The following is a 24,696-nucleotide window of genomic DNA, read 5'->3' as shown; positions in this document are numbered from 1 at the left end:
TTATTATTATTATTATTATTATTATTATTATTATTATTATTATTATTATTAATAGTAGTAGTAGTAGTAGTAGTAGTAGTAGTAGTAGTAGTAGTAGTAGTAGTAGTAGTAGTAGTAGTAGTAGTAGTAGTAGTAGTACTATTATCATCATCATCATCATCATCATCATTATTATCATTATTATTATTATTATTATTGTTGTTGTTATTATTATATTATTATTATTATTATTATTATTATTATTAGTAGTAGTAGTAGTAGTAGTAGTAGTAGTAGTAGTAGTAGTAGTAGTAGTAGTAGTAGTAGTAGTAGTAGTAGTAGTAGTATCACCATCATCATTATTATCTTTATTACTGTCATTTCTATATTTTTTTTTTTAAAGCTCATATATCATAAACGCTTATAAAACAAAATAACAACAGTAAGATTTGTTGTTATTGTTGCTGGTGTTGCATGTTTTATTGTTCTTTTTTCAATTGTTTTAATTTTATGATAAATTGATAAAGCCAACGATCAAGAGCCTTAATCGGGTATGTGTAATTTATCGATCGACGTTCAAATTTCCCCAAGTACATTATCCATAACATTAGTATAATCCCTTTATCTCACCCATTAGATATTTTTATAAATATGTTCCCCAACACTTAAATTAGACTAGTGAGTGGAGCAGGCACTTATGTTGGTAACAACAAGATATGAAGTGAGTAGAAAAGTGCCAGAAGACAATAGAGAATAAAAAATTTTTTTTTTCGCGGCGGTGGTGGGGTTTGAACCTGCGACCTTATTGGTACGACAACTCCGCCTGGCAGGTGAGAGCGTGGCTCTACCGTGTGAGCTATCCACGAACACAAAAATATTCGTTTCAAACCCAAAGTCATTTCTAGATCCCTCTCTCACCCACTTCTTGAGATCGCCGATTCGTTCACCACCATCGCGAAATAATTTTGACCAGCAGTTAAGCTTAATAGCCAATATTCTCATCACAAACATATAACATAGAAACGATTGAGACATTGAGTATGCTCCGGTGTATGGGGTGAATTTTTAATTCAGAAAAGTGAGTGGAGCAGGCACTTATGTTGGTAACAACAAGATATGAAGTGAGTAGAAAAGTGCCAGAAGACAATAGAGAATAAAATTTTTTTTTTTTTTTTCGCGGCGGTGGTGGGGTTTGAACCTGCGACCTTATTGGTACGACAACTCCGCCTGGCAGGTGAGAGCGTGGCTCTACCGTGTGAGCTATCCACGAACACAAAAATATTCGTTTCAAACCCAAAGTCATTTCTAGATCCCTCTCTCACCCACTTCTTGAGATCGCCGATTCGTTCACCACCATCGCGAAATAATTTTGACCAGCAGTTAAGCTTAATAGCCAATATTCTCATCACAAACATATAACATAGAAACGATTGAGACATTGAGTATGCTCCGGTGTATGGGGTGAATTTTTAATTCAGAAAAGTGAGTGGAGCAGGCACTTATGTTGGTAACAACAAGATATGAAGTGAGTAGAAAAGTGCCAGAAGACAATAGAGAATAAAAAAATTTTTTTTTTTTTTTTCCCGGAGTTGTCGTACCAATAAGGTCGCAGGTTCAAACCCCACCACCGCCGCGAAAAAAAAAAAAAAAAAAAAAAAAAAAAAAAAAAAAAAAAAATTTTATTCTCTATTGTCTTCTGGCACTTTTCTACTCACTTCATATCTTGTTGTTAAATTAGACTAACCGATCACAAAAATTCTCGCGAAGGGAAATAACCCGTATTTATCTCTCAAAGACTAACTGAAGACCAACTTCCTTCTTTCCTTTCTGAAGATTGCTGTCTTCAGTGTCTTCTGCTAAAGCCGAATAAAGATCATTAAATTGACCAGCACGTTGCCTATTTAATTATAAGTTCTTGAAAATGTCACATCAAACTGGAATAAGAGGTAATTTATCTTTGAGACATCGAATTTTCTTACTTTTGAATTTGAAAATCAATATCCATTCCAATCAGGAAAAAGGAGGTGTGGCAAAAGCGATTGTTGATAAGATAAGAGCAAGATGAGCGAGTCTAAGTCTTTACCCACTAAGTTAAAACGTCGACGAAAGGTGTCATTTTTCAATGGATCCGGATAGGAAATCAACAAATTCAAATCATAACATATAATGGTCTTATTATTGTTATGTATCTCTACTATTTTATAAAAATCATACTCTTGCTTATTCAATGAATGACAGCCTCTTGCCGGTGCACAATGATATTGATATTTCGACAATTTACTTAAATCACAACTTTACGGTGATTTGAATTGACATCATGCAAATTTATTTCTTTTACTATTTCCACTTTGATGGATGGTCATTCAACTTTTTTTTTTTTTTTTTTTTACAAAGTTACAACAATGCGCAGCCACAAATTTTTGTTAATGAATGTCAGTCCCCAATGCCACCCACCCAACACAACATTTAGTCAAATTTCATAATATACAGACGCTTTAACCAAAGCTGTTTGTTTTCATATGGTTATTTAACAACAATTATTTCAGATCCATTAAAAAAAATAATTTTTTCTTGCGTTTAATTATTTCAGCAAATGATGAGCTCAGATCTGTTCTTGCCGAAAGTAAAGATGGAACCTATAGACTTATAAAGATTGCCATTGCAAATGGTAAGATTTGCAAATTGAGCTACAATACCATGAATTTAAGAATATTTTCTTTTGTTGGATGTAGTCATAATTTTTTTTTTTCCCATGCTATTTGAGATCCAATAATTTGCACAGAGGAGATGCATAGTTTGAATTTGGATTTCAAGACCATGAGTTTAAGTTCTAATAGAAATACATAGATTGTATTTCGTGTGAGTTGGTAAAAAAAAAAAAAGATTGATGACTTGAAGTGCAAACAAAGATAAAACATATACTTAAGTGAAAAGTTGATAATTGTTCAGGATTTTCGTTTTTTGCCAAGAGCACTCTAAGACAGACATTTTCAGCTGTGCAAGGGACAAGAGAATAGAAAAGGAGAGGCCTGAACTGTTTGTATACAGCCATTCATAACCATGTCATTTTAATCTACATTTGAAATCAAACGGTTTTGCAACTCCCTTTTGTAATTATTATTATTATCAGGCGCTGAAATGACCTAAATGTGTCGCAACCCTTGAAAACAAACAAACAAACAACAGCTATGTGGTCTTGTGGTATGACACTCGCTTTCGGATTGGAAGGTCCTGGGTTCAAGCCTTGCTCGGCGCATAGTTGAGTCCTTGGAAAAGGCTCTTTACTCACATTCTCTCACTGTATTCAGTGTAAAATGAGTACCTGGCCGTTAACAAGGTTGTCTCTATCCGAAAAAATGTAATGTCGCATAGCAGGCATCATGTCTCGTTCTATATACGTGTTGCTGTTGGCCAGGGACCCTTTGTAAAGCGCTTTGAGCACGTTTAGTGGATATTGCGCTATATAAATGCTCTAATTAAATGCTTTACTTAGCTACTCATTTGAAAAAGGTATGAATTATTACCTAGCTATTGGCAGTGATGGGCAATATAATAAAACTAAATACAGAAGTGTTGCTTAACACAAAACTTGAGTTGTGTGAAATAGTGAATTTGTAAAATTTGCTGTCCTGACTTTTTTAAAATAAAATGTGTGTCTTTCTTATTTTTATTTCAGAGCAGTTGACATGTGCGGCAACAAAGAAACCCAGGGGAACATGGGAGGAAGATATCCTTTTTGGAAGTTTTAATGCATGATGATAGGCACTGCATTGTTTAGACTGAACGAAATGATTTATTTTAGTACTTGTATATTATTGTTGTTATTTTTATTGTGTGGCTCAGCAGTATGGTCTTTGCTTCATACCCAAAAGGTACTGAGTTCAAATACCAACGGCGCTGTGTTGCCTTGAGCAAGTCATCTTGCCCTAGCTCAATTTGCAGCACAGCACTGCGGCTGACACATGCTTTATTCCAATTCATCCCTTGGAAAAAACCTTAGAGATAAATTTCCCCTTTTGGATTAATAAAGGGAATTTTATTTAATTTTATTTATTTATGATGATGATGATATTATTATTATTATTATTATTATTATTATTATTATTATTATTATTATTATTATTATTATTATTATTATTATTATATTATATATTATTATTATTATTATTATTATTATTATTATTATTATTATTATTATTATTATTTATAATTATTATTATTATTATTATTATTATTATTATTATTATTATTTTATTATTATTATTGTTTAATTTCAAAACCAAATATCTGGAAGTTTTAAATATTCTATGATATAACATGTGAACAATCATTTTTTTTGCTCCATTACTACTACTCTATAAACACTATATTTATTGGTGATATAATATTGATCATAACATCCTCCTTACCACCATAACAGGTTACCTACCACCTCAATCTGATAGTATGTCCCCGTGAATGAGACGCAGAAAAAGTGAATTTAAAGTTTAAATTGTCAGAAATACTAAATAATTCTTCATTCTTTATGAAAACAAAATTATCCTCCCCCCCCCCCCCCCCCCACCCGATAAATCAGATAAATTAGCCAATGTCTCATACTCATAATTTTAGTTATAAATTCAATTTTCATCTTCTAACCGACCCCAACATGCTACTGTTTTGGGATGACAAGTCACATCTCTATGTATTATCATCATCATCATCAATCGTGGCTTGTACTCTTGAGCATGTTGCCGGTCAGCTGTCTCCGCGAATCATGATCCTCTGCAGTGCGAATGAAATCTGTGTTGCTTTTTAAATCACATTTGGCCATTCTTAGGTTATTTAGATATATGTCATTCTTTGTCTTCCTCTAGCTCTCTTTCCTTTCGATCATCCCAGATGTTACCAACTTTTCTATTCCGTCTCTTCTCCACACATGTCGCAGAAACCTATATATATCATGCATCAATTTCCTTGACTGTATCTACATTACGATTCAATGGTGCGCCCCCTGCTGGATGAAAAGCTGGCAGCCTACTTCATGTATCGTTTTGATTCCAAGAACTCCATGGGATACGAGTGGCTGCTCATCGCTTGGTCACCTGACTTTGCTCCTGTAACTATTGTATTTATATTTAACTTGAGTATTTATATAGTGCAATATCCACTAAACGTACTAAACTTACTCAGGTGAGGTGTAAATTGAGTACCTGGCCCTTAACAGCTTTGTCTCTATTGGAAAAAATTTGTAATGTTACCTAACAGGCGTCATGTCTCGTTCTACATGTTACGTGTTGCTGTTGGCCAGGGACCCCTTGTAAAGCGCTTTGAGCACATTTAGTGGATATTACGCTATATAAAAGCTCAAGTAAAGTGTAACTTAAACTTAAACGTACTCAAAGCGCTAGACAAAGGGTCCCTAGTCAACAGCAACACTTAACATGTAGGATGAGACATACCTGTTAGGCATTATAACAATTTTCGTTCTCTCAAAGAAAATGCTGATTACTTCATTTTACTCATTTTACACCTAAGTACGATGAGAGAATGTGATTATATATGCGGCAGTCAGGTTGATTTGAACCCTGGACCTTCCAGTCTGAAGGCGAATATCATACAACAAAACCACATAGCTGTACATTTATATTTATATTGTAGAATTATATTGCTTTGTTTCGTATTGCATGTTTGAGAGGTTGTATGTTCGAGTCAAAGTTGCCACTGTTAAACGCTTTGAGCTTGTTGATACACGGGGTAAGGCACTACATAAAAACACATTTATTATTATTACTATTATTATTATTATTATTATTATTATTATTATTATTATTATTATTATTATTATATTATTATTATTATTATTATTATTATTATTATTATTATTATTATTATATTGTAGTATCAAAAGGCTACAACTACAACTATATTTCCTGCTGGACTCTGTTTATTTATATTAACATAATTCAGGATCTGGCTTATTTTGGACACCAGGGTTTCCATGATATTCTGCTAAAATTCTTGATTTGAAATTCAGATTTATGTGTTTGAAGGTAGAGTCACTGTTATGAAACAAGTAACCTTGGATAATTGAACATTTAAATGTTTGACATGAGCTCACAAACTGTGAAAGATGTAGCCATCAGCATCTTTTTTTTCTCTCCTTGTGTTTCCTTTTTTCTTTGTTATAGTGGAGACATTCTCTCTAAGGGTGTGTCCAATCCACCTCCATCGTCTCCTTCCTATTTCCTCTCCCACTGTTTTCTGCTGTGTTCTTTTCCACACTTCTTCATTTTTAATTCTACCCATCCGTCCAAAGAAAGTATTGGACTGGAACCCTCAGGGCAGAAGATCAAGGGGAAGGCCACGAGGAACATGGAGAAGAATTAAAGAAGCTGATATACAGAGAAGTGATGAGACATGGAACGAGTTAAAAAAAAAGTCAGCTCAAGATAGAGAAGGATGTTTGTCTGTGGCCTACACCCTGACCCAGAGTGAAAAAGGCAATGATGATGATGATGATGTGTTTCCTAATATATATATATATATATATATATATATATATATATATAATATATATTGTGTATAATATATCATTTATATATATATATATATTATATATTGAGTAACTGGCTGTAACACGTGTCCTGTCCAAAAATGTAATTTGCCTAAGGCACAGGGCGTCCTACTGTTATTTGCTGTGGCAGGACCCTTGTAGCGCTTTGAGCACGTTCAGTGGATATTGCACTATGTAAAAGCTAAAGCTTTTTAATCAAAAAAAAAAAAATTAATATGAAAACTATATCATCCTTCTTTTCAGGTGAGAGAAAAAATGTTGTATGCTGCCACCAAAGCCACACTGAAGCAGGAATTTGGAGGTGGACAGATAAAGGATGAGGTTTTCGGTACCGCTATTGTAAGTTGTTCCATAGATAAATGGACATGTATCATAAAGGAAAATGTTTGAAAGCATCAGAAGTTTTTTATATTGATATAGACAATAGATTTGAAATTTAAAAAGTCTACTGTTGGAAGGTTTATGTTGAATGGGATTTGTATGCTTCATTATTTTTTGTGCATGTTTGTCATGTGTTGAGATATGACATAAACCTGCTAGGGCAGGGATGTGCTTGTTGTGTCTTCTATCCCCCTGTTATCTGTTGTCCAATTGCTTTCTGTCTTTGTCTTGGAATGAAGTTACTTAGTTTTGTCCTGACCCTGACCGGAGTCCTTGACTGGGAGGGAAACAGTCAAATGTATAGTTTTAGTTATGGGAGATGATTTTTTTTCCTTGTAAATCATCTGTCTGTTATGTATTGTCTTTTTTTAAACATATGATTTATAAACATTTGAGTGTATTCCTCTTAGTGGGATCTTGTGCTGGTGCCTGGGTGAGACTTTTAGGAAATCTCAAACTAAGTACACTGATGGTGTGCTCTCGGAATCGACATATGTTCCCTATTTGTTCCATTCCACTTTGTCTTACTTTTTACTCAAGTCCTTATAATTGTACATCTAGAATATTTTTACAATCTAATTTTCTTCGTTTTCACTCCCGCTGATATGACCTAAATGTGTTGCAAGCCTGTAAAACCCTTAAAAACAAACAAACAAACCTGCTTGATGCAAGATGAATGTATGTTCAGAATCCCCTCTGACATAATTAATTTTAAATCCTGCTGATAATGAATGAGTGGTATAATAGATAATTGCTCCAGCTCATTTTTTTAATGTTAGTGTCCTGGGTTCAACCCCCGCTTCAGTCACTTTCGTTTTTTTCCTTGGCAATATTATAAACCCTCAATTTACTCACTTGGACAACATGGGTGATTCCTGTTGACATCAGACATCTTGTTTGATGAATTATCTATATTCCTTCGTGGAATGCCTAGGCACCGATATCTTATGATGTCGTGGGGGAAGGGCTTAATTTTATTTTTTTATAATAATTGTATGGCTGATGAATATTTTGAGTTTAGAATGCCATTATTTTTCCTAGATGGTTGTATATTTGTTCTAGCCTCTAACTTTTTCTGCTGCAGAATTAAAACTTTTGAAGAAAGAATAAAACAATTCTTTTTCCCAGGGGGACATTGACTTGGATGGTTACAAGAAACACGTTCAGTCTGCCCTGGCCCCAAAGCCTTTGACAATGGCCGAGGAAGAAGTCAAGATGATTCGTGAAAGCGAGGTATAGACTGGACTTTTTATTTATCTATTTAAAGGTCTGCATTCTTAACTCTTTCAGCGCTGAGGTTATATTCACATTTCCATCACAAAATGACTGATACCTGACTGAGGCAGCATGAGAATGACAAGCTAAGACAAATAGACATTCGAATTCGGCAGAAAATCTCAATTAAAATACCCCCCTAGGGCCAATTGAATGTTCTGATGCAAGAAATGATACCATTGGTTCAATTTATAGTACTTTTGTAGACAGTAGGATTGGATTACATTAATATTTTTGCCTTTTAAGACCGGCCGCACTTTGCAGCCATTGGCCAGTAGAACAGATTCTGCTCTGGCCGCACAGTGCGGCCAATGGTGCTGAAAGAGAAAGAATATGTTTTGCAGAAATTGCGTTAAAAAAAATACATAAAGCTGTTTCAATGAATTTCTTTTTCTTCAGTTGCAAATTTGACTTACAAAAATAATTACATGCTTAATTGAAAATAGTCTACAATCGTCCTTCAGAGCATTGAGGCGTGCTGCATTCTAGTTTTTTTTTTTTTTTTTTTTTTTGGTCTATTAGGGTTGATTTTTTGGTTTTATTTATTTATTTTTTTTTTTGGGGCTTTTTTATTTTTGTTTTTTACTAAATTAAGATCGGACAAAGCGATCTGATTTTGATTGATCAGTACTCAGAGATCTCCGTAAGGTAGGAATTGTGTTTTGGCCACCGAATTGCTCTTTGTCGTAGCATAAGTAGGACTGGGATCATAACATCTATCCAAGATATCCAAGCATGGGTAGTTTTATTTATTTTTTTTTTTTTGTTGAGCTTTTTTCATGTATATAGCGCAATATCCACTAAACGTGCTCAAAGCGCTTTACAAGGGGTCCCTGGCCCACAGTAACACATAACATATAGGACGAGACATGACACCTGCTTGGCGATATTACAATTTTTTGGACAGAGACAATGCTGTAAACGGCCAGGTACTCATTTTAGACCTGAGATTGGTGAGAGAATGTTAGTAAAGAGCCTTTTCCAAGGACTCAACTATGCACCGAGCGAGGCTCGAACCCAGGACCTCCCGATCCAAAAGCGAATGTCTTACCACTAGACCACATAGCCGCACTGAAGCCCTGATGGATAAAATTAAGTTATACACAATTTATTTTTTGATTCAAAAAAATTGATAGATACTCCATCCTCCTCCCATTTTATATCTCTGTGACACATTGTAAACCTGTGATATGGAATCAATGTTAATTCTACAATATTTGTCATTTTTATACATCTCAATGTGTAGCTCGCAGTTTCAATGATGGTAAGGTAGCATGGATAATAAATGAGAAGAATTGGATTTGTCTTTGATTGAATGAAATGAAATGTGTAACTTAGGACTCAGACTAATCTTTTTTTTTTCTTTTTTTTTTTTTAAATAGTACATGACAAGCTTGCCTAATATAGACCATAAAGAACTGAACAATTGTTTATGAAAGGTGCCAGATAAAGCAAGAAAGAAAAATACAAGAAAAAGACATCCCAAAAAATCAGTCGACCTCGACTGGGGATCGAACCTCAGACCTTCTGATTACCGGTCTGACATGCTACCATGGCTCCCGGGAGCCTCTGTGGTGTAATGGTAGAATGTCTGACCGGTAATCAGAAGGTCTGAGGTTCGATCCCCAGTCCAGGTAGACTGATTTTTTTGGATGTTTTTTTTTTTTTTTGTATTTTTCTTTCTTGCTTTGTCTGGCACCTTTCATACACACTTGTTCAGTTCTTTATCTTATACCCAGGTGCCTGCTCCTCAATTTTTTAAGTTAATATAGAACTTAGGAAACCGTAACATTATCCTTTATTATTGTAGTATTCATCTTAACGAGGTGATAGAGAGATACAATAGGGAACAAAAGTGTGTTGTCAAAATACTGGTTCCAATCTGCTTGGAAATGAAAAGCCAGTCTTCCGGAAGACCGAATACATGCCTTTTGCAACTGATATTCTGGTTTCAGAGTGATGGCAACTTTTTTCTAGTCTAAATATAATATGCTGGTCGTCAATAAAGATCATCCATCCTCACTCTATTATGTCCCGTAATCCAAACCTGCCTAGTACTACGAAAAAGTTGTAGAAATACGAATTTTTGACTCCAGCTACAGAAATCCATTTATCTCTTTGACTCAATAAATCTTGTTGAAAAGGAAAGTTTAGTTCCTCAGACCTATATCCAGAACTTAGGAGCATTTTTGGATCATGTGTGATGGCAAATTGTTTATTTCTGAAGCTATTTAAAGTGGATTTTTCATTTTTTTCCATTGGAAACTACAAATTTTTGGAATTTCAAATAGGCAGCTCTGCGTAATCTTAAGAATCGACCTTTTTATCCTGCTACTAATATAGTTATGTCATCTTATGATTCAATATGTAATCTATTCATTGTTTATACATTGTTCGGAGGATTGTTATATGTGGCAGTGTATGACATAATCAGTCGGACGGTGAATTTTGGATTTGCATTTTTTGCATTTACTGAAAGAATATTCTCACCACAGCATTTTAATCTTTATTTGAAGTAAATCGGGTGATTTTTCATTAAGTTATGGTCAGATGTATGGGAAAGGTATTCAGCAACTTTTCTCAAATTTCATACTTTTTCAACTTGACTAGCTGTAAAATCCCCGTGTGGTGTCCGGGGTCCCTCAACTGAGAGGGTCAAGAATAGCCCAACGCCAAGCCAGCGTGTCGTAAAAGGCGACAAATGGTGTGTGATTCCCCCATCTTTGAGTCACCTGGTCCTCCAGGTTGGGGGTTGGCAAAGGGTTAACACCCCTTTCCGTTAAACTCAAACCGTTACAGAAACACAGACAGACAAACTAAATCCTTTTTTTAGCTTGGGCGACCGAAGAGTTTCTGGAATTACAGAATTTATGAAGGACAACAGACAAAGCCGAAAGGACTCTGCTGACCCGATGACGTCTTCGCCAAACAAGCAGCTTCGAATTGCGTCGTGGAACGTTCGCACCATGTATGAAGCAGGAAAAAGCTCTCAAGTTGTGACTGAGATGAGAAGATACAGGCTGCATATACTTGGAGTAAGCGAAACCCACTGGATACAATCCGGACAGAAACACCTCAAGTCTGGGGAGAAGATTTTATATTCAGGGAGAGGGGACGGGATTCATACACAGGGAGTAGGAATAATTCTAAGCAAGTTTGCCCAGAAGTCACTGAGAGGATGGGAACAATGCGGAGAAAGGATCATTATGGCGTCCTTTACAACACGGAGTAAGAAGATCAGCATGAACATTGTACAGATCTATGCCCCAACAAATGATGCAACAGATGAGGACAAAGATACATTTTATGGTCTGCTACAACAAGTCATTGACAAGTTGCCAAGGAAAGACATCAACATATTGATGGGAGATGCTAATGCAAAAGTGGGACAGGATAACGTAGGCTATGAAGGTATCATGGGACGTCATGGCATGGGAGAAATGAATGATAATGGAGAGAGATTTGCAAATTTCTGTGCATTCAACAGTTTGGTGATTGGAGGATCAGTGTTCCCCCATAAGAGGATTCACAAAGCAACTTGGGTCTCACCAGATGGTGTGACAGAGAATCAGATTGATCATTTTTGTATCTCTCGTAGATTCAGACGTTCATTGGAAGATGTGACAGTACAGAGAGGGGCAGATGTTGGATCAGACCACCACCTGCTATTGGCAAAGCTTAAGCTCCGACTCAGAAAACACGGGGCCAGATCACATACAAGAAGAAAATTCGAGGTGAATGCACTTGATGGGGAAAAAAAATGAGGAATTCAAACTACAATTGAGTAATAGATTCCAACCTCTTACTGAGCTCGAGGAGGACATAGATGTAGAGTCACATTGGGCAAAGATCAAGGAAGTCTACATAACAACTTGCCACGAGGTATTGGGGGTAAAGAAATCGGAACATAAAGAATGGATAAGTCCAACCACCTTGGACCTTATTGAAAAGAGGAGAACAAGGAAGGAACAAGTGAATGCAAGCCGAACAAGGGCTTCAAGACTGGATGCACAAGAGCAGTATCGAGCCATAGCTAAGGAAGTCAAAAGATCTGTGAAGAAAGACAAGGAAGCATTCATGAACAGACTTGCAGAGAAAGCAGAAGCAGCAGCGACTGGAGGACACATGAGGATCCTTTATCAAACTACCAAGACACTTGCTGGAAAATATGGGAAACCAGAGGTACCAGTCAAAGACAAAGATGGGAAAACTATTTTTGGAAAAGAGGCTCAATCTGAACGATGGAGGGAACATTTCAACTGCCTTCTGAACAGACCACCACCAGACAACCAGCCAGAAATTTTGCCTGCAAGGAATGAGCTACCAATTAGCTGTGATCCACCATCGATAGCAGAGATTGTGGGTGCCATTAACAAGATGAAAAGGGGGAAAGCTGCTGGACCAGACCAGATTCCACCGGAGGCTCTAAAAGTTGATGCGGAAAGAAATGCTGAGGCCCTGCACCCACTATTTGAGAGAATCTGGAATAACGGGATATTCCCAAAGGATTGGAAGGAAGGACATCTTATCAAGCTTCCAAAGAAAGGGGACCTCAGTAATTGTAATAATTATCGAGGCATCACTCTTCTTTCTATCCCAGGAAAGGTTTTCAACCGTATTATTTTAGAGAGAATTAAGAATGCAACAGATGCTAAACTGCGGGACGAACAGGCAGGTTTTCGGAAAAACCGTTCAACCACCGACCAGATTGCCTCTCTGCGAGTCATAGTAGAACAGTCTATAGAATGGAACTCTCCTCTTATTGTCAACTTTCTGGATTACGAGAAGGCTTTCGACAGTATTGACAGAGCAACATTGTGGAAAATTCTGGCACATTATGGACTCCCTGAAAAGATAGTAAACCTCATTAAGGAAATGTATGAAGGATCAAGTTGCAGGGTTGTACATGAAGATCAGCTTACTGACAGCTTTGAAATTAAGACTGGTGTCAAGCAGGGATGCTTGCTCTCACCATTCCTGTTCATCCTTGTCATTGATTGGCTAATGAAGGAAACCTCCAAAGGGAGAAGAAATGGGATACAGTGGACCCCCTGGACACAGTTGGATGATCTGGATTTTGCAGATGATCTGGCTCTTTTGTCCCACACCCAGGACCAGATGCAAGCAAAAACCACAATTATAAACAGCCTCTCGGAATCAATTGGTCTAAGAATTCACCCTGCAAAGTCAAAGGTCTTGAGGATAGGTACGCGTCAAAGGGAGCAGATCAAAGTAAAAGATCAGGAACTCGAAGATATAGACACTTTCTGCTATCTCGGAAGTATAATTGACAAGGATGGAGGCACGGAAGCAGAGGTGAAAGCACGAATAGGAAAGGCACAGGCTGCATTCACATCTTTGAACAGAGTTTGGAGAACTAAAGATATCTCCCTTCAACTAAAGCTAAGACTTTTCAACTCAAACGTGAAGTCTGTCCTACTGTATGGATGTGAAACTTGGATCGCATCACAGGCATGTATAAGGAGGGTACAGATTTTCGTAAACAGGTGCATGCGTAAGCTACTCAGAATAAAATGGATGGATAGAATAAAAAATGAAGAAGTATGGAAAGAACACAGCAGAAACCAGTGGGAGAGGATATAGGAAGAAGACGATGGAGGTGGATTGGACACACGCTTAGAAAGAATGACTCAACTATAACAAAGAAAGTATTGGACTGGAACCCTCAGGGCAGAAGATCAAGGGGAAGGCCACGAGGAACATGGAGAAGAATTAAAGAAGCTGATATACAGAGAAGTGGTAAGACCTGGAATGAGATAAAAAAGTTGGCTCAGGATAGAGAAGGATGGAAACTGTTTGTCTGTGGCCTATACCCTGACCCAGGGTGAAAAAGGCAATGATGATGATGAGCTGTAAAAAATATTTAGAAGTGAAATTAAGCTTTGATATTTCCCGAAGATGTACAAAAAGGGTTGATTTAATTATTTATGATAAAAATTGACCTTCTACCTAACTTGGAAATATCTCAGTTCAAACTTTTTCACCATTCGACTGATTATGTCATGCACTGACACTGACACATATACTTCCAAGATGTTTTGACCTGGAGAAGAGGAGGGTGTGACGTCACAACCTCTCTACCTTATTGTCCCATTTAACAAAAGCAAGCGAGTGTGAGGAAATGAAATTATGATTCTGCATGTGTCTTTAAAAAATCTTCCATTTTATTAATGAAGGTTTCAATATTTGGTTGTGTGTTTTCTCCTTCATTTGTTATAGTGTAGTTTAGAGCCCTGACTTTCTAAAAGTTGGATTGAGTTAATGGGGGTTAATGAAAGTATTGTTGAATGACAGAGTTTACCTTTTTATTCCCACTCACAGTTCAGTCTGTTAAGATGAAAATGGTAAGGCTTCAGATGGGAACAGCACTGACAATGGAAATTTCGGATACAAAGCCTTATCTGCAAAACAAGCAAAGGAACATTCTACATTCCTTTATTTATTGTTTTGCTGATGAAGACTTTCCATTTTCATCTTTTCGTTAATACTTTTACAATCCCAGCCTCCTCTGCTCTCCACAATCTATTGTATAAATGTTAGGATTTCTTACCTGTTAAAAGACTGACAAAACTAGAAATGGTAACAGTGGTCTTTAGAGACCGAATGCTCACATGTGGGGGAAGCCGTAACTCTGTCCTTACCGATGATTTTCCCAAATATGGCAGGCTTACCAAGCAGAAAAATTGATTTTTTAAACTCAAACAATCTCTATCCAAAACAACTTTATGTTCTTATTAATTAAACAAAGATTATTGTGATGTACACAAAATAAATCTGAATAAGAAAAAATGTATATTGTGTCGTAACAAATGTGACGATTTTGCTGTAGGTGGTAAGGAGAGGGTTAAACAATTTCTTGCATTCCATTAGATAGGGTACTTGTCCATCATATATTGTGATCTAAATAAGGTGGATTTTGTATAAATGGATTAACCATATATTATACTAATTATTTTTGTGATAATTTTGTGTGCTTTCTAAACCAATCATTGTTTGGACACAATTTTTTTAGAAATGTTATGGTTTGATCCTATAACAAAGTTATGAATTTGATTAGCACTTTAGGGCAGAATATTGGAAAAGCTGTGAAAATATTTTTTAAAATATCCTTTAAATTAATGGTTCTTTAGAGCCTAAGGTCCCGCAAAATCCACTTTTAAATTCTGTTTCTGCAGCCTAAAATGAATTGTAAAAAATGCAAACTAACCTTCCCATAGGAACCTGGTCTATTGTAGAGTTCTTTCCGCCAGATTTGAATTAGACCTATTTACTAAACCACTGCTGGAGTGGAAGGGGGAGTTGGGAAAAACCAAGACACCAAATCATCTAAGAATAGAGTCCTGATGTTTTGTTTTTTTAACCTTTTAGCATTAAATCCTGTTATAAGAACCATTGGACTTTAGATTCGTGATTGTCTTTTATCAACTATTTATTCTGTCATGTCCCTTTCCAGGTCAATGCTCACATCAACACAGAAACCAGAAGTCAAACCCTCCAAGGCGTGGCTTTCCCCTTATCCAGAGAAGCTGAATCAGCGCTCATCAATTTCAAGAATGGACGTGTAAATTATGTTCAGTTGGTAAGACAGTTTTAGGGGTTTCCCTCTCCTGAGTCTTGGTCTGTTTTTCGTTTTTTTTTCAATTTTCATTGGTTTTATATATTTAAATCTAAAAGAGAGAAAAAAATATTGTGCTTTTATATAGCGCAATATCCATTTAAAGTGCTCAAAGCACTTTACAAAGGGTCCCTGACCAAAAGCAACATGTAACATAAAGAACAAGACATGACGCCTGTTCGGCGATAATACCATTTTTTTCAGACAGAGACTGCTATTAACGGCCAGGTACTCATTTTACACCTCAGTACAGTGAGAGAATGTGAGTAAAGAGTCTTTTCCAAGGACTCAACTATGCGCTGAGCGAGGCTCGAACCCAGGACCTTCCGATCTGAAAAAAATATTGTTTTCAAGTATTCATGAATTTCAGTGTGATTAGGAACTATGATGGAATGTAGGAATTTAAAAAATCTCTTATGTGGACTTGTGGTATGACACTCGCCTTCGGATTAGAAGGTCCTGGGTTTGAGTCCCACTCTGAGTAGCGCACAGTTGAGTCCTTGGAAAAGGCTCTTTACTCATTTTCTCTCACTGTGAAATGAGTACACGAGTACCTGGCTGTTAACAAGGTTAATAAGAAACATAAATTGTATAAGAAATTCAAAAAGTATCCTACAACAGATAATTTTCATAATTATGTCAAGGTTAGAAATAATACCAAACACACGATTCAAAATGCTGTGAAAACGTATGAATGTACATTGGCACACGAATGTAAGAGTAGTCCGAAAGGCTTTTGGAGATATGTAAACAGAAAGTTGAAAAGAAAACCAGGTGTTAGTGTTTTACTGAAAGATGATGGTACCAAGGTTACTTCGGATATAGATATAGCTAATGTTTTAAATAATTATTTTTCATCTGTGTTTGTTCAAGAAGACACTACAAATATACCAACGTTCAATGTTACAAATCAATTAAACGTCCCCGATTTTTATATTACACAAGAAGACATACTTGCAAAATTGTTGAATTTAGACGTGACTAAAAGCATGGGACCCGATTCCCTTCATCCCCGTTTACTGAAAGAAGTGGCCTTTGAAATATCACAGCCGCTATCAACAATATATAATAAGTCTCTTGAATCTGGTACCTTACCCATTGAATGGAAACAAGCCAATGTTACTGCCATTCATAAAAAGGGAAGCAAACTAGATGCTGCAAACTATAGGCCAGGCCCATCAGCTTAACATGCATACTCTGTAAGGTTATGGAGTCTATCTTGAAAGACCGAATAATGGACTTTCTTGAAAGTCATACGATGCTAAACGATAACCAGCATGGTTTTAGATCAAAGAGATCATGCATTACTCAACTTTTACAGGTGATGGAGGATTTTACCAAGTTAATTGATCGTGATCAATGCATTGATGTTGTTTATCTTGATTTCCGCAAGGATTTTGATTCTGTACCTCATGAGAGATTATTCATTAAACTAAAAACATATGGATTTAAAGGGAATATCTTTAACTGGATTAAAGACTTTCTTAATAATCGAATACAAAGGGTCATTGTCAATGGTGTGGGGTCGGATTTTAAGAATGTAATTAGCGGTGTACCCCAAGGAAGCGTATTGGGACCACTTTTATTTCTTTTATATATAAATGATTTACCATGTGGCATAAATTCAGCCTGTAAACTGTTTGCAGACGATACAAAGATCTATAGTACAACTGAACATCATAACATTCTACAAAATGATATATTTTCACTTTTCAAATGGTCTACAACATGGCATTTGGATTTTAATGTTTCGAAATGTAAAGTATTACATATAGGAAAAAATAATCCATGTCATAATTATTTTACCGATACTTATATGTCAAATCTACTTTCCGTTGTGCCTTATGAAAAGGATGTGGGAGTTACTTTTGATTCACATTTGAATTTTGATTTACATATTGATAATTGTGTAAGCCGTGCAAACAAAATGATGGGAATAATATATAGAACCTTTATAAGTCTTGATAAAACCACATTTTTATATTTGTATAAATCGCTCGTTCGACCAATTCTAGAATACGGAAATTGCATCTGGAGCCCATTATATAAAAGACAATCTATTAGTATTGAAAGTGTACAGAGGAGAGCTACCAAAAAAATTTATACAATACAGTATTTATCTTATAAGGAAAGGTTAGAATTTCTTGACTTACCCAGTTTGAAATATAGAAGAATTCGTGGGGATTTAATTCAGGTTTATAGATTGGTACATGGTCTGGATAGGATAGACTTTTCTGATTTTTTTTCATATTCTAATATTACTTTTACTAGAGGGGACAAGTTTAAGATTTTTGTCTCTAGATGCAAAACAAACATAAGACAAAACTGGTTCGGTATTCGTATTGTTCAGAAATGGAACAGTTTGAAATTTGAAACAAAGAATGCAAAATCTATGGATTATTTCAAGGTGTTAGTAGACAGGGAATTATATGATGGGAGATTTATATATGACGAATAATACTTGTTTGCTCTGCTGTTGACATGGCTTTCAATCTTGTATGTATATATTATGCATTATTATATTATTATGGTTATCTTCTATACGCGTGTGTATGTGTGTGTTTGTGTGTGTGTGTGTGTGGTTGTGTGTGCGCTTTGCATGTCACGGTTAAAGATATATGTTTGTACACCACATGAGTACATTTAAGTTGAAATACTATCTTTACCACGTGTATCGTTATTGTAATATTTAATCAATAGATTTATGGCATTACTAATTAATATTAAGGGCATTCAAAGGATCTTATCCTATTTTGCCCTATACCACATGTTATGTTTGTCTCTGTCGGAAAAAAATTGTAATATCGCCTAACAGGCATCATATCTCATTAAAACAAAATAATTTTTAAGTCCTTCAGGGCCATTTGATCCATGGAGCTGGAGTTTATCTCGGTTTCTACAGCGTGAAATGGACAATATCAATCGCTTGCTATCCATTGGATAGGACACTAGTCTATCGCAAAGTAATTTCTAACAAATCTAACAGACTCAGCTACCCATTCACTGCTGGGTGGACAGGGAGGTCAATAAATAATCTCGACTGCACCCGGGATCGATCACGGCCCCTTTGCATGTGAACTGAGTGCTCTACCAACTGAGCTATCGGGATTCCGGTCTCATCCTACATGTTAAATGCTGCTGTCGGCCAGGGACACTTTGTTGAGTACTTTGAGTGGATATCGCACTATATAGAAGCTCAATCTTTAATTATAAAAAAAAACAACTATTGTGGAGGGGCTTTGTTTCAAACTTGATTACGGTTATATATTACGATGATGTGCAATTATCCCTTCATCATATGGTAAAAATTGTGAATTCTTGAAGTTTCAATATCCTCTCAATTTTTTATTTATTAAAAAAAGATTTTAATATATTTTATTTCTTTATTTTTTTTTTGTATTTGATTCTCACAGAGTATTGATATACCAAGGGAGACCATTGAGTTAGCGTCTGATGACAACATTCACGTGACAGATTTGATATCCCGTGTTCCCACAGAGAGTGCCCGATACCACGTATTTAATTTCCAACACACCCACGAAGGCGATCCCACACTAAGTGCTGGTAACCGGAATCTTGTTGTTTGACTGGGTGGGGTTCCTTACCTCCCATAGTGGGCAGGGAGGGACTTACTGTGTCTTTTGTCCCAATATATCTGTTTTCCAACTGTCTTTGTCTTGGAATGAGATTACTTGTTTTTTTTCCTGGCCCTGTCCGGATATACCCTAGCTGGGAGGGAAACAGTCAAATGTATAGTGCCTTCTCATAATTTTTTCTTCTCTGTAAAATCCATCCAGTTTGTTTGAAATTTTGTAGTGAAAAAATTTCCATTAAAACTTTTCTGTACTTTAATACAAGGATAATTTTGACAGACCTGAGTGAGCTTAATATGGAAATGAATTTGCATAAGTACTTAAATTATTTTTTAATGAGTTATTCAAATCCAGTGATGCGGTCTTGTGGTATGACGCTCACCTTTGGATTGGAAGATCCAGGGTTCCAGTCCCTTTCTGAGCAGCACATAATCTAGTCAAGTCCTTGGAAAAGGCTTTTTGCTCACATTCTCTCACCGAACTCAGGTGTAAAATGAGTTAACAGCGTTGTCTCTGTCTGAAAAAAATTATAACAGTGCCTTAAAACAGATCATGTCCATGTGTTAAGTTTGAACTTGTTGAGTGGATAATGTGCTGTATAAAAGCTCTTTTTTTTTCTTCTTTTATTAAGAATATCTTTTGACAGTATATACAGTCAACTACGCTTGTAGCGATGTCGTCGGGGGACCAGAAAAAAGATCGCTACATCCGAAGTTCGCTACAGCCGTTGGAAGAAAATTCATGGGAAATAATTCCGACTATTCAACTTCGTTGTTGAGTTACTGCCCTTATCTTGACAAAAATTAGTCTTGACCACTGTTGACAAATATTAGGTTGTTTTGTTTTTTTTGTTTGTTTGTTTTTTTTTTTTTATATTTTATTTTTTATTTATTTATTTTTTGTCTTTTTTTTAAAAGAACTCCTCCTTGTAGCGCTCTTTCAATTTCATTATTCCCGATACTCCAAACTCAGATGCGGCATTCTTTTGCTTTTTTCCGTTCTCAATTGCACCAATCAGTTCTATTTTTCTCTTCAAAGAAAGCACAACGCGTTTTCCTCCTGTCGCCATTAAGTTGAGTTGTAGTTGTAGTCTGTGGTTGAGGCAACACACTTAATACACTGTTCACTAGACTACAACACACGCCAGACAGCACACAAAGGAACTTGGCAAAGTGAGAGAGGTATATATCTAGTGAAAGAATAGAGTGAGAGTTCGTTTCGCTCTACTCTGACGCAACACGCAAGACAAGCAGCACATATTATATCAGTGGTACGTTACACACACAAAGTGTATTGTATGTGTTGTATTGACACAGGCGCTTGGCGAAGTGAGAGAAGCAGTGACATCGTTACAACCGTTATATTTTTACTATAAAGTATTATGGTCGGGGATAAGAATACGCATCACTATAACCGTCACGACGGATGTAGCGAAGTCATTACAACCGTTTGTATTTTATTGAGTTTGTGTGATATGGGTGCCTGTTCTACAGAAAAAGATCGTTACTTCCGAAGATCGCTACAACCGACTTCGCTACAAGTGGAGTGAACTGTAAATGTTTTATTCATTCATTCCTTAATATTTATGTTTTTATTTTTTTTTTCTTTCCCCAGTATTCATATATTCTATGCCAGGTTACAAATGTTCTATCAAGGAGAGAATGCTTTACTCCAGTTGTAAATCTCCCTTCTGTGATCAGATGGCACAGTTAGGCATTGACATCGCCAAAAAGGTAAGGTTCAATCTAGAAAGGCTGTCCCAATAGCTGGGGCTCAGCGGTACGGTCTTTGCTTCGTACCTGAAAGGTACTGAGTTCGATCAGCTTCCACTGCGTTGTGTGGCCTTGAGCAAGTCACCTCGCCGTAGCTCAATTTGCAGCGCTTACTGCGGCTGATGCCTGGGTTATTCTAGTCCCTTGGAATGTACCCAAGAGACAAATTTCCCCTATGGGATGAATACAGGAAATTTTATTTTTATTTAATGATCTGGGGTGAAGTTGAGATTTTTTAAACCCCCAGCAGTGATTGTGTAGATGGGTCTGTTAGATCTGGTGGAAAGAACTTTGCGATAGACTAATGTCCTATCTAAAGGGTAGCAAGCAATTGCTATTGTCAGTTTCACACTATAAAAACCGGAATAAACTCCAGTTCATGGGCTTATGAGGTTCTAAAGGATTACTTTTTTTTTTTTAAATTAAGAAATATGTGAAGAATTAAAAAAGGGATATATTTTAACCTAGGAGTAAACAAATTATGATTAAGTTTTGGTTTTATTCTTTGTATGTTTCCATGAAATACACACTTATCAATTACAGTATTGAGATTAATTTGAATTAACACTGTGGAAACAAATCTTTTTTTTTTTAAATATCTCCAGCTGCATGGGCCTATATATTTAACATCAATGTTTTTGTTTATTCATCTTAACAATGCCACTACCACATTATCTCATTCATCTGTAGTGTTTCATTCATCCTGTTTTGTTGATAAAGGGGAAACCCAAAACGTCCATTTCATCTGTTTTTGTATATTAAATTGAAGCTTACATTCAATTTCACATTGTTATTTATTTCTTTTAATCACTACTTCATTATTGATTTGTTTGCAGCTTGAGGTGGATGACCCAAAAGAATTGACAGAGGAGTTTATTTATGACGAAATCCACCCCAAGAAGAACGTAGCTAGACAAGCTTTTGCCAAGCCAAAAGGACCCGCTGGCCGAGGTCCAAAGAGAATGCATCGCAAAAACGACTCTTAGAGATTTATTTATTATCGATTGTCTTTCAAAAGTCTTGAAGTTATTAGTCGTAGAGGTTTGTTGGGGTAGTAGTTACTGGAGCTAGAATAACACGATGATGAAAAATATGATGAAATCTATTTTTATAATTGTAAAAATAAATATTGATGTATTATATTATCAGTGTTTGAATGAAGACTTTAAGGGAAGACTGCGTTTAGAGTTAGTCATTCGCCTTGAAAAGCACAGTTAGTGGATATTGCGTGATATAAAAGCTCAAGGGTTTTTTTTTAAGGCTCAATTTCTCATAAAAAGTCATAGATATGTGAAATTTTGCAAATATCTTAGACATCCCTCTATTTTAAAGTTTTATAGTTTTTTGAAGAGTGAATTTTGAAACATGCGGTGGGATGCCAACACAATGATTTACCCTTGAACGGTAACATTTTATTTTTATCCAAATCATAATCTCCTCCATTATTTATCAGACTAAAGCTGCAGACTTAATAGTCTGTCAAGAGTGGGGTAATAGAAGTGCAACTCTGATCTCTATTATAGTAAGTCGCATTGTTCTCTTACTGCTGACTTGGTGAATACGGTGAAGTACAATGTCAAGTTATATAAAACCTTGAGCCCTGTCTTTAAGGGTTAAGTCGCACATTTTATTAACAATAATTTTAGCTCATGTCTCACTTTGAGTCAAATCTTTCACACTTATATTTAAAATGTAGTGCAACATATTTCTTATAGAATCTACAGGTGAATAGTGATTGACGTCTGTTGTTTTCGTTGTATTGGATGGTAGCCATTTTGAGTGACAGATATAATGCAGTTGTGATGTACTGCCTCGGGAGTTTTTTAAAATTTATTTTTAAATATGATGGTAACATTGGAATAAACTGTAACTGCTACAACTTCAGACATTTAAAAGCCTCATAGTCTAGTCTTATTTCGAATGAGTTTTAATAGAAATAACAAAAAATATATCGTTTTTGGGGGGTTTTTTTCCCACAATTCAGCAAAAAGTGTTGAAGAGGTCAAATGTAAACTCCAGTTTACGAGTATTTGACTGTGAACTATGGTATGGATAGAAGTTCTATTATTTCATCCATCAACAATTTAGATTATCATCATAATTTCACATCAATTCAATAATTTCCATTTTTTAAAAAATTCTCTGACCTCTAAGTTTAAGCAATGAAGATGGAAACTGTTCTGGATTTTTAACAAATGATATCCTGCTTTTATTTAAACAAAACAGTTTTTCTTTTTGATTTGGACAACAGAAAGATGTATAACGTGAAAGATGTTATTGGGTTATTTTTTCTTTTAAAATATTTAAAAATTAAAATGAATTAATTTACTGAAACTCTCTGATGTATAAAGGTATACTTGTCAAATGAATGTTAATAGCAAACATTTTCCTACAAATCTTGACAATGAGAATATTTGTGAATACGATATTTTTAAAATTTGAAATTGTGATTATATACCGAAACTTGTCAAATTAACAATGAATGTTGTTGATATCACTTTGAAAAAAATTGTATGTATGCATGAAAGTTTACAGGGCATTTTAATGTTTTTAAAGCTCTTAAACGACACAATATGATACCATACAAATATCTCTTCAATCCTTAAGTATTGATGCAATACTAAAGGCATGATACAATATACGATTCTTTCATCTCTTTGTATTTATTAAACGAGTTATTCTTATCGTGTCCAATAACACAACGACTTGCGAGTACGTATTATTGCACAATAAAATTATAATGGGTTTAATAAATACAAAGAAATGAAAGAATACGTTTTATTCCACCTCTCCAAGTAAGATTATTAGATATTTTGTAACCAAATGGTATGGTAATAGTAATTCTATTCACTATAATTTGTATCTTTCTCCTTCTGCTTGAATGACAATTTGACCCAAAACTAAAAACGTTGGATTTGTATTCATGCGCACCAAAAGATTATTTATAATTACCAATCAGCTATCTTTTACACCTAATTTCACACCAATAAAATGTGCGAAAATATTCTGCAATCGTCGAATAAAAATTTTATTCAACACGTTCAAAGCATTATTCAACGATTACGTATTTACTAAGAAATGATAGGGTTTTCCAATGAGAGGGCTGGAATAATACAGTTTCTTTGCGTAGTCTAAAAATAATTACTTAATAGTCAATGTGTGTGATTTATACTACTTACTACAACTACTAGCCTTCTTATTTATTGTTGATCTATGCTTCGATTTGGATTGATTGTTGCAGTGATTTGTTACAATTGTACATTATCCCTTCCAAGTGCAACTTTATGACTACAGTAAAACCTTGTTATATCGCCACATCTTGTAATTTAGAGCATGACACGACGATTGATGGTGTATATTTATGCTATGCAATTGGCTATAACACACACAATTTCCATCAGCCCGTTATAACGTTCCAACACACAAAACTGTGTAACTTTAAAATCGTTTATAGTCTGATTGATGTAGTTTAGGGATAACTAATCATTAAAAATGGCTGTTTAA

The 24,696-nt window shown here is 35.5% G+C and overlaps 2 protein-coding genes across 2 annotated transcripts in view; both read left to right on the top strand.

Annotated features, from left to right (window-relative positions):
• The window catches only part of LOC144974752 (uncharacterized), a 357,750-nt gene that overhangs the window by 83,428 nt on the left and 249,626 nt on the right, over positions 1–24,696 (top strand). The window lies entirely within an intron of this gene.
• Positions 1,764–24,238, top strand: LOC144974746 (twinfilin-2-like). The gene is made up of 10 exons (XM_078917969.1): positions 1,764–1,925; positions 2,570–2,647; positions 3,656–3,706; positions 4,950–5,077; positions 6,779–6,874; positions 8,045–8,149; positions 15,666–15,791; positions 19,241–19,391; positions 21,035–21,153; positions 22,029–24,238. Exons 1-10 carry the CDS (start codon positions 1,901–1,903, stop codon positions 22,176–22,178), a joined length of 1,029 nt encoding a protein of 342 aa, XP_078774095.1. The 5' UTR covers positions 1,764–1,900; the 3' UTR covers positions 22,179–24,238.

The sequence above is a fragment of the Berghia stephanieae genome, chromosome 6 (assembly GCF_034508935.2).
Source record: "Berghia stephanieae isolate SIO BIC M18660-M18661 chromosome 6, UCSD_Bste_1.3, whole genome shotgun sequence".
Lineage (NCBI taxonomy): Eukaryota > Metazoa > Mollusca > Gastropoda > Nudibranchia > Aeolidiidae > Berghia > Berghia stephanieae.
Note: the sequence above shows the minus strand (reverse complement) of the source record. Positions and strands in the feature narration are given on the sequence as shown.